This window comes from Belonocnema kinseyi, chromosome 10 (genome assembly GCF_010883055.1).
Source record: "Belonocnema kinseyi isolate 2016_QV_RU_SX_M_011 chromosome 10, B_treatae_v1, whole genome shotgun sequence".
Classification (NCBI taxonomy): Eukaryota; Metazoa; Arthropoda; class Insecta; order Hymenoptera; family Cynipidae; genus Belonocnema; species Belonocnema kinseyi.
This window is the reverse complement of record NC_046666.1, coordinates 67,706,084-67,723,455: the sequence shown is the minus strand read 5'-3', so window position 1 is coordinate 67,723,455 and position 17,372 is coordinate 67,706,084. Positions and strand designations below refer to the sequence as shown.

The 17,372-nt window shown below is 28.5% G+C and overlaps 2 protein-coding genes across 11 annotated transcripts in view; one reads left to right on the top strand and one right to left on the bottom strand.

Moving 5' to 3' along the window:
- LOC117182346 (huntingtin-interacting protein 1) overlaps positions 1 to 17,372 on the top strand; it is a 56,848-nt gene that overhangs the window by 26,207 nt on the left and 13,269 nt on the right. For 4 of the 7 annotated variants that reach the window (XM_033375508.1, XM_033375507.1, XM_033375513.1 and 1 more), the window contains exons 16-18: positions 1,237 to 1,337; positions 1,468 to 1,697; positions 4,920 to 6,311. In XM_033375508.1, the coding sequence (XP_033231399.1) occupies positions 1,237 to 1,337; positions 1,468 to 1,697; positions 4,920 to 5,077 (489 nt within the window). In that variant the 3' untranslated portion in view covers positions 5,078 to 6,311. Of the gene's footprint in view, positions 1 to 1,236; positions 1,338 to 1,467; positions 1,698 to 4,919; positions 6,312 to 13,843; positions 13,931 to 17,372 lie in introns of those variants that run through there. The other 3 variants (XM_033375511.1, XM_033375510.1, XM_033375512.1) reach the window with 3 other exon arrangements.
- The window catches only part of LOC117182349, a 16,445-nt gene continuing 11,367 nt past the window's right edge, over positions 12,295 to 17,372 (bottom strand). For all 4 annotated transcript variants that reach the window (XM_033375522.1, XM_033375521.1, XM_033375523.1 and 1 more), the window contains 4 exons: positions 16,627 to 16,706; positions 16,344 to 16,519; positions 13,516 to 13,721; positions 12,295 to 13,224 (listed from right to left, as the gene is read on the bottom strand). In XM_033375522.1, coding sequence (XP_033231413.1) covers positions 12,441 to 13,224; positions 13,516 to 13,721; positions 16,344 to 16,519; positions 16,627 to 16,706 — 1,246 coding nt within the window. In that variant the 3' untranslated portion in view covers positions 12,295 to 12,440. The remainder of the gene's footprint in view (positions 13,225 to 13,515; positions 13,722 to 16,343; positions 16,520 to 16,626; positions 16,707 to 17,372) is intronic.

The window sequence follows — 17,372 nt, the reverse complement described above, 5'->3', positions numbered from 1 at the left end:
TTGCTATGAATTACTTATCTTTAAGTACGTTTCCGGATTTCCTAGTAACTGCATATCGAAGCACAATTTTAAGAAAGTGCATTTATACCAAATTGAAAATTTCCTATTTTGCTTTTTCTCGAACCGAGTGAGTATATAAGAGACCGCTCTCTTTCATATTTTCCCCGGAACTGTTAAGGAAAATACAAGATAATGTAAGGGTCGACTTACAACTGCGTCATATCCGAGAGTCGTTAAAAACCGTCCTTTAAGATTCTCCGAAAACCCATAAATACACACACACACACATATATATATATATATTGAAAGTCAAGAAAATTTCAATTCCAAATGTGCAAAATTGGAGAAATATAAAATGTAAATCCAGAAAAAGAATAAAAAAAGACCAAAAAGACTAATTTTCAAGAAATATTCAAATCCAAATCACAGCCAAAAACAGTTTATAATTGTAAAAATATGAATTTTATACTATATTTCATTATTTTTTCCACACCGAGAATAATATCGAAAATACTGTGCATATAATAAATTATAATGAGAAGACATATTTGTTAATTTTTGTAAAAATTAAAGTAAACAACATAAAGTGGATTTTTCTTTATTTATAATTTTTCAAATACATGTTTTTAAAAATAAAGTAACAACATGATAATTAAATCATTTCCTTGTTGAAAATAAGTAGGGCATACAATTTGAAGGTTACTAATAATTGCCCATATGTAAATTATCTAGAATAATTTAATCATGAAGGTTTTCAATGTACAATGCTCTTCTCCCACCTTTTTCATTTAGAATTCATCAAATAATAACGGGTTTTTGATATTTTTTTACGTTAAAGGGTTATACGGAAGAAGCCGCTATTCTATAGTTTTACCAAAATGACTTATACTTATATCCGTATTTATACAACCTATACGTTATTTGTTACTGGTTCGAAATATGAAAACAAAAACCTAACCTCTAATCAAGCAAATAGTACTCTTTTTTTTATTCGATACTTACCAATCAACACATTTTTTTTAATCAGCGTATAATATTAAACACAGCACGTATAAAAATATACACAATACAACTTTTCGATAGTTTTATATAATAACACTAAAATGTGAACACTAAAATGCAATGTCTTCAAAACGATACATGGGAGTGCCACCACTATTCCCTTTGGTCCCTATATTTTATACCATAGGGTCTGTGAGGCCTGAAATTGTACTCAATGCTCGTATTCTTTTACAGGGTACATCTTCGACTACTGAATTTTACAAACGAAATCATCAGTGGTCGGATGGTTTAATTTCTGCAGCGAAAGCTATTGCTATGGGAGCGAATTTTCTATTGTACGTAAATACAATTACACACATGTTTATATTGGTTTTGTTGAAGCCAAAGAAGGAATAGTAAATGCATGTTTGCATCTCTTTAGGCATAATATAGGATTTATGCATATATTATTTTTGTACTTTATAGGGAAGCTGCGGATAAAGTAGTTTCTGGAAAAGGAAAGTTTGAGCAATTAGTCGTTGCATCTCAGGGTATTGCTGCTTCTACTGCACAGTTAGTTGTTGCCAGCAGAGTTAAGGCTGATAGGAATAGTAATAATTTGTCTGCACTCTCAGAAGCGTCGCGCGAAGTTACTCAAGCTACTGGAGGTGTAGTTGCCACGGCAAAAAGTTGTAGTCAGCTGGTAGAAGAAAACGGTAATACTTCTACGTAATCTTATTTTTACTTAATTTATACCTCAAAATGAAGAGCAAGAATTAATTGGTTATCTATTCTAACTGGAAACCCTGGAAATGTCAGGGATTTTTTTCTCAAAGTCAGATAGTTTTTTTGAAAGCGTGCTTAATTCTTTTTTACATATTGCAATATAACATTGACTTTAGAATTATTCCTCTTTTATAAAAGTATAGCTTTGTATGACTGTATTTAACTATTCTGTTGAAAATTCTTTTTTCGTTTTGTTTGAAATTAATTTTTAAACAGAAAATTCAACTATTCCATTTTTGGTTAAAAATTCATCTTTTCGCTTGAAATTTCAACATTTTTAATCTTCTTGGATAAAAAATAATCATTTATGTTAAAAATTCACCTTTTTAGTTCAACTGCATAACTTTATTTGAAAATGACTTTTTTTTGCAAATAATTTTTTTTTAACTTAAAATGTAACTTACATTTGCCGGTGAATTTTTTTTTTAACTCAGCTATTCCAGCTAAGTATTCATAACTTCAATTACAAATTTATTATTTTGTTTGAAAATGTAACTATTTATTTGAAAATAATTATTTTTTAGTTGAAAATTAGTTTGATTTGTTATTAAAAATAAGTTTTGAAAACTGAAAATGGTAGCTGTTCCAAATGAATATTCCATTAATTTAGATGAAAATTCATCTTTTTGCTTTATTATTAATTTGTTGATTAAATATTAGAATGTTCCATTTTTGGGTGAAAATTGATTTTTTGTTTAGTTGAAAATTCAACTGTTTGCTTAAAAATTCCAAAACTCTGATTAAGGAGGCATCTTTTCATTTGAAAATTCATCTTTTGGTTGAAGAATAAACTATTCTTGTTTAAGATTCATCATTTTAGTTGAAGATTCATTAATTTCTTTATAATGTAGCTATTTTATTGAAATGCATGGCTTGGGAATTCTATTGACCCTCTGGTATTAAATCAGTTGTTGTTTCTTTTATGGGATTTAGAATCCAGTAATAAAAAAACTGTCTTTTAATCAGATTTTTCGACTTATTTGAGAATCCTCTTCAGTGATTTATTTCTAAACAAAACCAAAATTTACGTTAAAATAATATATTTTCGATAAAAATAGCAGTGACGAAAAATATATAATTTTCGAAATAAAATGACAATTGTCACTTTTGTTGTATACATTTTTTTGTTCGAAATACAATAAGTTTTCTAATATTCCTAGAATTGAAGAATATAAAATGAAATGTAATTAGTTTTGAATAATTACAACTAATTCACGATAAAACATAAATGAACTATTTGAAGAATTATATCATAGAAAAAGATAACGAATAAATAGAAAACTGGTTTATTATAGTAATAAAAATTCCTAATTTTTTGTTTGAAAAACAGTTTTGGGTTATCCATAATATTTGTAATCTCATCAGTTTTTTATGTATATCTTTATATGTCATTACTAACCTTAGCAATTGAGTAAGAAAATCATCACATAACCATTGCACTAATATCATTTGTTGTCGAAGGCTGCAGATAAATTTAATTTAATTTTCCGTCTTTTTTTTTTGAACAAAATTGTTTGTAACGAAAGTAACTAGTTAGTTGCATACTTTTTTCATTATTGAACCCTGAAGTACATACAAAGAAACACTAACTATTTGTTGAACATTTTTTTTATTAGTTCTTAAAACTGAAACTTGTAGGTATTGGGAATGGTGGCTGACCATTTCGTCATCTGGTGCCGAAAACGGGAACTAGAAAGAATTGGTAGAATTTTAAAGATGCATTTTACAAATAAGTCTCTATCCAATTTAAAGCATTTTTGATCGAATTTCAATGTTATACAATGCAAAACACATTTTTTTCAAAAATGTTTTTCTAAAAAACAATTATTTTAATATGACATGTAAGTTTCATTGCATTATAAGGTTAAATTTACTTTATTTCATTTATGTACGGAAAAATTTTATCCCTATAATACAAAGAATATGAATAATAGACGATTGAAATTGAAATACGAATTCTAACCTAACTTTGAGGTCAGATTTTTAAGATCGTAAATAGTTCATGGATAAATTAATAAAAACTTACTTTGGGTTCATTTTTGCTTGGAAATAAGTCAAAAGTAATTATTCAATTTTTAGTTGACATTATATCTTTTTGGGTTAAAAATCCATGTATTAATATATTATTAACCTTCTTGGTTGAAAATTCAATTATTCCAGTTAAGGATTTTATTTGAAAATGCATATTTTTCGTTTAAAATTCAACTATATGTTTGAAAATTTGTCTTAGTTGAAAATTCAACTGTTTCTTAGAAAAATCATGTATTTTATTGAAAAATAGTTTGTCTTTTTTTGTTAGAAAATTAATCTTGATTGAAAATTTATCTTTGTAGTTGAAAATTCATCTTTTTGCTTTCATTTAAAAAATTAATCTTTCTGGTTTAAAATGTCTGTTCCAGTTGGAGATTCATTATTTTAGTTGATAATTCATCACTTTTGGTTGAAAATACAACTTCTTAGTTGAAAGTTTAACTTTTTTTCTTAAAAATTTAATTATTTGGTAGAAAATCGATATTTTTTAGTTAAAAATTCAATTATTTGTTTGACAATCCATGCATTTTGCTTAAAAAACTTTTTTTTTGTCTAAAATTAATTTTTTTCGTTGAAAATTTAATTATTTGGTTTAAAACTCATCTCGTTGAGAATGCAATATTTTTTATGGAAAAAGTTATACTTTTTGAGTTGTATAAATTGAATTCGATATAGTACCCACATTAATATGCACCGAAATTTAAGTACAAGATATAATACACATTTATTTGAATTATTATTAAAATTCATGGAGAGACAAATTCAAGACATATTGAATGATGTTTTCAGTATTATTTAATTAATCGATGCTGCTAATATATTTAAAAATATTTTGTAATTGTCTTAAAGCTTTCTAAATTAAACACACTAATTGCTTCTCTAGAAACTGATAAAAACATTTTTTATAATAAACTCGCGAAACTGTATACATATTCAGTCAATTGTTTTAAAAAGTGTGAAATATTTGAATGTCTTCACGCTACGAAAAATTATACCTGAAAGAAACTTGAGGTACCTGCAAAAAAAACCTGATGTTGTGACTCACTATAATATTAAGTAAGATAGCGAATTGATGAACAGTTTAGAATTGAATTATTATTTAATAGTGATTTATTTTTTAGATGATTTGGATATTTCTGGATTGAGCTTACATCAAGCCAATAGATTGGAAATGGAGGCACAGGTTCGTGTTTTAGAGTTGGAAAAAGCGCTGGAAAGTGAAAGATTGAGACTGGCTGCTTTACGTCGTTATCATTATCAACTAGCGGGTGACAACTGATAACGAATTGGCATTGTCGTTGATTTGCGAAAAAAACATTTACGTAAGGTAAATTTATAATTGATCAATATTTTTTTCAAGTTACTGTTATTACGGCTATTATCCATAACAAATTTTCTCCTCCTGGGAGATTGTAGATTAGTTCTTTTTCTTACAAAATTTCAATATTGAATTTTGCAGAGCCACGACTTTTGATGAAATAGTAGAGAATATATTGTAAATGTGGAACTCGATTTTAATAATTTAATACGTAAACACAGGCTATTACTGTTTCTATATTCTATATAAAGTTGTAATCATTTTAAGTATGGAAAATTTCAGATAATCATATATTATTACTTCTATTTTGTGAATACTTATTTAACTCAACTTCGCTCCTTAACTTTGGCGTTAAAGTAATAATTTTCGTACGTATCCCAAACACAATAAGAGGACCTTATGGGTGCTATAATATATTTTCTACTTGTGTAGTTCCTCTGGTATGAGATAAATTTTTATCAGACCGTATAGAAAATTAATTTTATATCAGTGATTTCTGATTTTTAACTTCAATTTAGGGCCATTTTTGAAATTTTCTTCCAATAGTGATTGGACTTCTTAAAATGAAATATCTTCTTATGAAATGAATTGATGAATTACCTTGTATGCGGCACTTGAATGAGGAAATATTGTATTATAATTATTCAGTTTAATTTAATTTTCAGGAGTACATTTATATTATGTATATTTTATATGTACCTAAAAGAAGAAGAGTGCTATGTTTTTTATTTAATTTGCATGGTAAAGACAATGTAGGTTAACATCGTCGACAGCAAATCATTATTATGCTGTCGTACCAAAGAAACATTTTTGAACTTATATTTGAATGATAATATATTTTTCATTTGACAAATTGTGAAAAAGATCATTTGTTAAATCGATTGCAATTTTACACTTTATAACAGCATTGAATAAATATCTATTCATTCCTCTATAATATGTGTACGTCCATCTGAAAAAGGCCATGCTATCATTTTTATTAATCTTATTTTATGAAAAGTATGAAAAATTTGCAAACTTTAACAACGATTTTTTGCGAAATATAGTTTTCAGACTTGTGAGCAAAATGCCTCGGATGTTTGTTTTTTTGGGGTCAAAGTTTATGATGGACGTACAGATAAATATGCTTTTAAGATCATCAGGAGTTACTGTATAAAGAATATTATATTTAATACATTTGATATGAGAAATAATAGTTCGATAGTGGTTTTGTAACTAATATCCTTTTCACAAATCCAAATCCCACCAAATTTATAGAAATCTTCAAACACGAGCATTTTTGGAATCAAATTTCAAGCTCTATGTGCAAAGTGATAAATCAATTAATTTTTAATTTACGGTTCTATCAGCAGTGATAGAGAAATTGATGAGCGTGTTATTCAAATTTGAGCCTTAAATTCTGATACAATAAATACAAAAAATAGAATGACTTAAAACGCGTGAAAATCGTTTAAATATTTCCAATTCCTTGAAAAAAACATTTAAATCTTTCCGTATTACTTGAAATTCCTTAAAATATATGAAAATATTTTAGAAGGCATTAAAACTCCTCGAAATTCCTTAAAATTCTTTTTATTATTCTGCTGGAATATTTCAGGCGATTTTTAAGATTTTAGGGTCTTTTTAAAACTTCTAAAGCATTATCAAAAGTTTTCAATTACAAATATTTTAGGGAATTCAAAAAATTTTCAAGAAATTATGCATTATTTACATTAATTTAAGGGTATTCAAAGCGTTTGAAATATATTAGGATAAAGAATTTTCTAGAGTTTTATGAATATATGGAACAGTTTTACGGCACCTTTCGAGATTTATGATATTTTTAAAGGTTTCACAGGATTTTATAAAATTTCTGAGAATTTCCATAATGTTAAGGGACTTTATAACATCTTCAGTGGGTTTCAAAGATTTTATTCACCACAAGTGAAGTATTTTGTAGGATTTCAAAGAATTTTAACAATTTTAGGAAATTGCAAAAGGTTCCTAGAAGTTTGTAATTGATTTTTAATAATTTTTAGGATAAAGAATTTTTCAGTCTTTCAGGAAATATCGCCAGATTTAATAGAATTTCATTGGATTTAATGATATTTAAGTAGATTTTAAAGAATGTAGTCAAGAGAAGTGAGATATTTCGTAAGATGTCAAAGATTTGAAGAGTCATGAAATTAGTTTTTGGAATTCATATATTCTATGTATTTTATTTTATGTATTTTAAAAGATTCTAAGGAATTTATAGATTTTTAATATTTTAAGGAATTTTAATATTTTAATTAATTTCAAACAATTTTTCATAATAAGTGGGAGAGTTCGTAGGGTTGCAAAGATTTAAAGAGATTTTCAAATATTTTTTGCAATAATTTGAAATTCGCCCAGAATTTGTATTAATTTATCCTGAATTGTTTTAAATTCTTCGAAATTCATTCAATTCTACTGAATTAAATATATTAGTAAAAAGTTTGTCTTTAATTCATCTTTAAGTTTTTTAAACTCATCTTCAATTCTTAAGCATTTTATAAAATTCTCTTGAATTCTCTTTAATTTTTGTAATATCATTTGAAACTTTTTTTAGCTTGATTTTTTTATTAATTTCATCAAATTCTTCTCGTTTCCTTTAAATTCCTATAATTCACTCGAATTTTACTCAAATCAATGGAATTTTTTCTATTTTTAAATTATACGGAAAAAAATCTGGGCTGTTCATCAATGTTGTCCATGTAGGCTGGGGACATCTGAGTAACTGGCGTCCAAATTATTGAATATATATAAATTCTGCGTCTTATTTATTTTTTCATAGGAGACAGGAAAAACGTTCATATTTTTCTATTTTTATACTTGAACAAAAACAATCAATTTTATGTTAGGTGCCCACTTTACACACACTGTCTAGAAATTTGAGTTCATTATTTACTAAACTTTGGATTTTATAAGCATTTTCGTAGGTCGGTGGGGTAAACCCAGGGGTAGCTCGCGGCCTAGAAGGGATAACCCACATATCGAAAGTCCTTTACTTTCATATTAATTTAAGAATAACTTAGTTGATTTATCGTTGGAATGATTTTATATCGCAAACTCGTACATAAATAAACAAAAAATTTAATAAAAATTTTTGAAGTCGTTTTTTGCAATGAAAAAATCGTGTGATTTGAAACGAAAAGTAGTAAAATATTACCATGGCATTTCATTGTTGAAATATTTCAATTGAAAGAAATGCAAAAATGAGTATGAGAAATCTTTGAATCATGAAAAAAATAAAGACTAGTTGAAATCAATTTGAGGAACTGTGATTAACTTTCAAAATATAAGAATATAAATGAAAAGTATTGGAAATTAATGTTAATTTTTATTTTCTAAAGATATGAAAACCAATCACATTAACAAACATTTTTGAAAACTATCACGCGATATTACAACTTTTTTTATTACAAAATACAAATACAAAATGTAAAGACTTAGAATTAAAAAATGAAGGAATGCAAAAGAAATAATAGAAAGACAGAGAATAATGTTACTTTGAAGACGAAAAACCTAGTCCTTTTAATCCACCTGTTATAAATATAAAATAATTATGTTAATGGAAATAATTTCTAGTATTTTCAAAAAATATTTTTATAATTCTGTTTAAAGATCAATTAATTTTGTTTATCATACACATTATTAAATATATTTATGATTATTTATTATATTATTAAATCTATCATTTGTTTAAACAATATAAGATATTAAAATTACTCTACCGTTATGGCAGACAAAAAATTGAAATTTCTAAACTTATATTCGACATAAACGAATAGAAACTATGTAAGTGCACATATTTTCTGGACATATTAGAGGGAATTAAGTAAGTCGAAAATACAGCATGTAAGTATGGAATTAAAAATAACCATGAGAGGTGTGTCTACTGATCGGATGAAGAGGAATTAAAAAAGTGGAAAATATGTTCGCCTGCATGGAACACAAGTGTCAATCGTTAAGGAAATAAAAAAGAATTGGTTTCGGAGATAAACCTACTCTTTCGTTGGACACTTCTCCCGATGGAAACTTAGCACATTCAAGAAAATTAAAAAATGCTCACTCTTTTGTTTAAATCTAAAAATATTAATTTTTCTCTATTCTTCTCTTCTTACCGGGTAATTAACCCATTTTTTTTTAATTCTTTGGAATTTTCTAGAATTTTTTTTAGTTCACTTCAATTCTAAATTTAATTAATTTTACTTAATTCTATGGATTTTTTTTATTTTTAGGCATATCTTTTTCTATTATTTTGAATTGACTTGAATTTTCCTAAGCTCATTTCAAATTTTCTGAATTCAACGAAGTTTTTTCATATAGTTAATTTCATATTTTTCTTAATCAACTTGAATTTGTATGGATTTCATCGATTCTCGTTTATTTTAAATTCCTCTAAATTTATTATATTTTTATGCAAATATTAATTATTTTCTATTTAAATTATTCTCCATTTCATTTAACTTATTTTGAGTTTTATTTGAAGTCTCATTAATTTATCTTGAATTTGTTTCCCTTTGAGCGCGACAGAAAGTACCCTCTGGTCCCTATATTTTACCCCATAGGGACTGTGAGGCCTGTTCCCTGATAACCTTCAAAATTCGTTAAATCTTAATTCTTTAAAGTCCGTCAAAATCCTTCGGTATCTCTTGAAATATTTTGAAACCCAGTAAAATATATGGAAACATGATTTAACTCCTTGAATTCTCCTAAGTCTGAAAAACCCCTTTAATAATTTAGATTTTCTCTAAAATTGCTCTGGTTCATTTTTTAAATAACAATGTATTAATTGATATTCTTAAATAGTACACTAAACAAAAATAGAAAAAATTGTCAAATTCTTATGGACCATTTTTCTTGTACTTAACTGCTATTAATTAAATTTAGAAAAATTTAAACTATAATTACTCCCACCCCCCATAAAATCACGTGGTTTATGAAAATCTCCTTATAAGCTATTAGGACGTTAGGTAGTTTATGTATCATAAAATGAACTATGAATTATGTATAACTATAATATATTTTGTGACCAACTACATACTTCGATTGCTGCAGTCTTTTTTTATTATTTTATTTACAAGATATTAGTATAGCATCTGAAATTTCACTATATATTTGCTTTGTATACGCAACAGAATTCTGTAAACACATTTTAATGAACATGTAAGTAATTTAGTTTTGGCGAATCTACTTAAGTTTTTAAAAGCCGAGTCTTTAAATTCTACAACATCAAATATGCACGTGAAATAAGGAATATACTATATTTTGTAATATACATACATATATCTATGTGTGTGTGTACATTGGGCTTTGTACATAATACTTAATACACGCAATATAATATATCATAACGAATTCTTATTCGTTACGACATACTACACATTCACTGCCCTGCATACTCTCAAAAAAACTATTTAAAATCTTCTTACAGCTCAATTACCTATTTATTGTACTTAACTTTATATCACACGTATTCAAGTTTGACATGAAAAAATATGCGCGTATGTATATGCATTTTGCGTAAGCGTCAACTACGCTTCAAAACATTTTGGAATCGTGCGGAATCCTTCAGGTAGTCTTATAATTGCATATTAACATGAGTCATCAAAAACAATACTACACAGATAAGATAATATACATCATTTACATTTCTACTACACAAGATTTGAGTTTATCCTCAAATCAGTAAGTTGGCGTTAACTCCTAACTCCTATAATGACTTAGATGCATTGAAATCAATGCTGCAAAATGATCTTTAAAACTTCTTTCGTTAATCTAATAGAAATACCACCTTAAATATATCTGTATAGTTTAAAGAAATAAAATTACAATAAAATGATCAAGGAAAGATTGCCATTTGCAATGACAACATAACATGTAATAGAAAATATTGGTAATTCATTTTAAGGGAAATCATTTCGGTATTCGAAGCTAAATAAATTGAACGAGATAAAACGGAAATAAAGTACTGACATTAGTTTAACTACACCTTGAGTGTCAATATACTTTTTTATTGAAGAAAAAATTAGCGATACCGAACCGAACACAGAAAAAAAGTAATACCAGACCTCTCGATATTTGCGAGGGTCAGATACCAGATAAACGTTTTTTCAATAATACTAGTAATTTTTCATTGGCTAAACGTGTAGGGGACACTATACTTATTGATTATTTACACTTCAAGTTAAACTGAAGTTGCGTAACGTTCTACTTAACTGCCCCTTTTTTACATCACATCCCAGTGTTCTACTGTTTTATTAATATTCTTTTTTCGTTTCCTGTAAATGGTGCTTTCTTGTAAATAATGTTTCTCATGCGTAACATAATTCAGCGTTAAGGCGCTTACATACCTCGGCAAGCGAAAGCGTGAATGAAAGTGAGAGACACGGAACAAATTGTCTCCGTCTCTTTTACTTCTCAGAATTCTCAGCAATCTGAGGTATGCAAGCGTCATCAGAGTGAGTCGAAAAACCTTTATCCCTAAAAAAGAAAAAAAAACGTGGGTGAAAGATTTTTCAAATCATCAATATTGTACCGCACCCCAACCGATCCAACACGATTAAAATTTTCCCCAAACACTACTTGCAACATTGGCATCCTGAAACGAAAAAATTCAACAAAATATTAACAAAAAATCCCACCTGCAAATATTGTACTGCTTTGGGGCGAGACATAATAATATTTACCTATCTAAAAAAAAAAAACACTTTTCAGCTAATTTTTTTTTAAATACAGATACAAGAATTTTTCTTTGTTACAAGTTTTATCTGTCCAATTTTTTTCGACTCACCGTATTCAGCTTGTATTTTTACTCAGGAATATATTTCATCAAAACTGAAAAAATAATAAAATCAACGAGTGTTTGCGTTTGGTCAATAATTTTCTTTCTAATCTACACCTAAAATCAATTGTCGTCGTAGTCTCGTCTTAAATAAGTGGCAGGTATGTTTGTTAAGTATTAAAATTTTACATACCGTAATTTATACGGATGATGTTGTGTTTAAAAAATTTTAAAGGCGGATGTTTTCGCGCATGGCTGCTGCATCACTTATCGGCTGTTGCACTAGATTCTTTTTTTTCATAGTTTTTTAGCCGTCCTTAAACGAAAATTCGATGACTATATACTATATATACACAGAGATTTGCGCAAGTTATTTGAAACATTATGAATATCTAGAAAAATTTAGCTATATTTATTTCACGATATTTCGTTCACTTCCGTTTCACATTCATATATACACACCGACCATTGCATCACTGAGTTTCAGATTTCTCTTCTATATAGTCTTGGATCATTCCAACGTTTTCTGAGGAAAGTTTAACCTTCAGTTAATATCTCTAGAAGTAATCGTTTCAAGCTGTCTAGTCCAGTTAGGAATCCGCAATCGGGGCCTTGATGGACCGTCGAATTGGAATTTGAAGCTGTCGCTAAGCCAGCAGTGTGACCAAACGTGGTGTGAGCAAAATCAATCATTCGCACGTCAACCATTGGATGATGTACGTCGTTCAATTTCTGCTCACTCTTCACTCTCAGTCTTTTCGAGATACTACTGTGTTCCAACTCCTCCTCGAGATCTTCTTCGTTTTTGTACAACGGCTGATGATGCCTGTGCTTATTGCGTTTAACGGAACATTCCCCTCCGATTTCCAGGTCCGAACTCGTGTCTTCCGAATGAACAACGGTATGCTGCCCGCAGCAATATTCATCCCCACTACTGCTATTGCTGCTGCTACTGCTGTACGTCAACCAATTTTCGTACGGACAGGTGGTTGTTTGGACGACGGTATTTAGCAAATTGGACGGAGGATCCATGAATACAGTTTCCTCGCTGATGGGGTAGAATCCCGTGGAAGTTTTGGCCCCTCTTGCTGCAGCTTCACCGAATCCTCTGTGAAAAGTAGCTTCACTTACTTCCTCATGCGAAGAAGATAGATTAAAATCTGCTGAGTTGTTACTTGTGTCCGCATGATAGCAGGTATCTGAACCATGTGCCTCGACATAACTCACGTCGTTGGATTCATCTTCTACTCGAAGCGTTGGTGGTGTATGCCTACCCGAGTAATCCTCGATTTGATATCCCTCGTACACTATTAAGAGTGAGCTGAAAATAAAATCCCACATTCTACTGTTAGAAAAGTCTTTTAAAAAGCCGGCTTAAATCACAACTGGTAAAGCAACTGACATACCTACAGGAGATTTCAGCAGAATACGACTACAGAATAGTAATTTGACTGCAAGCAGTTTCGGCCATGGTAGCCGACATTATGACGCTTAACAGGAAAGTCTCTTCCATAATACAACCAGCTGATGCGCCCGAGTGCGTAGTAATTTCTGCTACCATAACCAAAACTGCGATTTTAAACCATTTTAACAAACAGAAAGCAATACTAACCAGGAGTAAAATCGGTAACTGCTTTGCCTTTCAATAGCACGACGCAATTGGTCTAATCGAGCTATTACCCTTTCGATAACTAACGTACGTAAGCAAAATCCATTGTGAAAAAATCTGTACAATGCAGCTTTAAAACCTTCTTCGTTTAGTTCTCTTCCCCAATATTTATCACGCTTTACGTAATGATCACTGTCTGCTTGGTAAACCTAAGCGAATTAAATATTAAGTAATACTTTAGAAATTGGGTAAAATAGGCATTAGAATTCAACATCTTATACTGTGACGTCAAATTCATACTTGGCCTTTCTGTATAATATATATGTCGTAGGCATTTAGAAGTTATAAGCAGTTGGCTGACACCCTGGGCATTCAGTAAACTTCTGGCGTTCAGAAAAATATGGGACAAAATATTTACTGGCATCCAAGTACCTGGCAGGGATCACAGTGCAAAAGGAGCTCAAAAAAGGGGAAATAGGGTAATTTTCTCGCATTTATTTTAATATGTAGAAAAGAACAAACAATCTTTTCATAAAAAATGTTACATTTTTAATCATTTATGCCATCCAAGAATTTATTTTAAAAAATTGAATATACTTAGGACGTTGAAAATCTATTCAGTGATATAAAAAAGTCCGAGAAAAAATAAAATGAGTTGAATACACAATTTTGATGTTTAACATCGTTCTCATAAATATTTCTTTCCAAAACTTTTCATTTCTTCCTTACTATAATAAATACTTTCGATGTAAATTTAAAACTACAATGTTCAGTATAGCGGAGTAAAAAAGCTACAATTAATCGAATCGTTTGAGCTGAGGGATAACAATTTGTAAGGAGACATCCAAAACATGTGAAGAAAATTTTTTGAAATCAGTTAATATCTTCGATTCTTTCTTTTAAATTTATAATTAAAAATTGGAAACATTAAAAAAATGCCTTATTTACAATTGTCTGAATATGTACAAAAACATGTTTTTTTGGATTGATTCGAACCTAAAATTTCTTTAGCTTGAACCAGACAAAAGATTTTCCGAAAAAGCAAAATGATCATAATAATAAAAAAATGGTCATAGTTTTTCAAATAATAGGAAATATTTTGAATTTGAAATCGTTAAATTTTACTGATTAAATATTTTTTGTTTCACTTTTGTCGAATGCCAACATTTAACATTCAACATTGCAGTTGATAGATTTGGAATATTCTTATTTAAAAAGTATATATTTTGTAACTGTTCCAATTTTATATTGGACAAAAACTTCTGTCTCCAGTTCTCACAATTTCAACATGTTTTAAAATTTTTTAGCTTCAAATTTTTTAAGAGTATTCATTTTCATAAATAATAATTTATTCAAGCGTTATAATTACTTTAATTACTACTCAATAATGGGTACACTTCTTAATTTCAGAAAATTTCCGCGTAATTAAAATATTGTATTATTAAATATCGTATATTTACAGAAACAAAGGTGAAAAGGGAAAGGTTTTTGAGAATAGGGAAAAAACGGAATTTAAAGAAAAAGGAAAAACTAAGAAAAAAAGTGGAAGGCTATGCACCCTGGTCTGGTTTATTGAGGCATTCATAAGAATACTCAATCCCTTTTTCTAATTAAACCCCCGACGGGTTTCAGGTAAGTAGAAGAAACGAACCGGAGATAGGTAAAATATACATTACATGGCCATCTAACATTTTATTTTATTTGCATTTAATTTATTAAATATACTTTCACGAAATTATAAGAATAAAGATTTGATGTCAAATATTTAAAAAGTCTACAAGGGGAAAGGACGAATTTTTTACAAAACAGTTGAATTTTCAACCTGAGAATTTAAAACTTGAACCAATCAGATGAAATCTTCAATAAAATAGTTTCATTTTCAGTTAAAAAATTAATGTTTGGAAATAAAAAAATTAATTTTCAAGCAAACAAATATTTTAAATATTTTAAATTTCAACCTAAAAAGATGACTGTTCAACGTAAAATGTAATAGTTTATACTGTAAACAAAAATTTAATTAAAAACAAAAAAAAAGTTTGGATTTAACCAAAGTTAAATAAACTTTCAATAAAATATTGAATCATCAATTAAAAATGATTATTTTTCAACCAAACATTTTAATTTTTGACCAAAAAATATATTTTCAACCAAATTGTTGAAGTTTTGATCCGAAAGTAATTTTTTTCTACAAAACAGTTCCATTTTTAACAAAAAAAAAGGTCAAATTTCTAAAGAGATCAATTTTCAAACAAAATTTTTTTTAGACAAGACAGAAAAAATATTAATCAAATTGTTGAATTTTTAAGCTACGCATACGAATTTTCAACTTTTTTTATAGACTTTTTTTATAGAAAAAATGGTGAAATTTCTACAGAAAGAGATAAATTTCCAATCAAAGAAAAATGTAGACAAGAAAAAAATTACAATCAATTTGTTGAATTTTCAATAAATATCATTAATAGTAAATAAATAATTTATTTATAATAATATAAACTTAAGTTAAAGAATAATTGTTTTTTTTTTGTAAATGGCTAAATTTCTCATTTCACATGCTACATTTGAACTCTGAACACTTCTCTCTTCTAGAATTTAATAAATTTTACAATTTTAAATTGTAACTTGTGCAATGAAAATCGTAAAACGCGGCTGCGAGAGGCGTTTAGAAGCTTTATTGGGTATTCTGAATGCCTAAATACACCAAAAACTTGGATGTCAGTTAAGGATTTCCTATAAATTTTTCTGAACGCCGGCAGTATTAGCCTCGAAATATTTACGACATATATATGCGAGGGAAACTGGTCGTTTCATCTTTCCAATTGAATCCTACAAACCTGCATTCCACAAAGTCTGACTCCTAACGAAGCGGAAGTGCTAGCAGCACATTTAGCGATCTGCTTGCTACGTTTCTCAGCAGATGCATCATCTCCATGCTGTCTGGTCCCCATTTTTAAATCTAAGATGCATGGGTGAGAATACTGAGACGTTATATTTTCCAGTAATAAAAAATCTATTAATTTGGTTAAAGAAATAAATCTAACTGGTATGCCTGTTTTAAGACACCCTATAATTTGCATAATCCTAACATGAACAATATGTACTATTAAAAAAGGATACATTGCTTGTTTGATGCAGAATCTAAATGTGTTCCTGACTTTAAAACGTCTACCGAGCTGTTTTTACGATGAATTCTCATTCTGAAAAAAAGAAAGGAATCTTTTAAGCTCTAGTAATTATTTCATGTATTTTACAAATAAATATTTGGTGTCTATACAAGGTGTCTAGCGATTCTTGGGAACAAAATTCAAGGCATTTTCCAGGTCATTCATGTAAAAATTAAGCCATTTCATTTTTTATTGGCCAAAAATTCGTAAAGAAAGCCGAATTGTAAATAAACAAATTCTTAATTTTTTGAAAACATGCGTCGTCTTTGTGAAATCTTCAAAAATATTTTTAAATCTTTGTAATGTATTTGAAATCATTAAAATCTTTGTGAAGTATTACAAACCTTAGTGAAAGCTTGAAATTTCGGTGAAATCTTTGAGAAATCTTTTGGTATTTTTCAAAGCTTTTGTAAAATCTTTAAAATTCTCGAAATCTTTGTGAACTCTTTCTTTAACCCTTAAACGGCCAAAACGCCACTACCGGGACACTGTTTTTCAACGGCCAATAACTAAGACTATTCGACACTATAAAAAATTGAGACATATATTTTTATTGCTTAAGATCTCCTCTTTCCGAAGGTGCCAATGGAATTCCTTAAAAAATGTATTTATTATCCCAAAATGCAGTTTAAACAAAAAAAACGTGATTTTTCGTGCCTATTTTTTTTTGTGAACCATTTTCCAAAGCTTTTCGAGTCT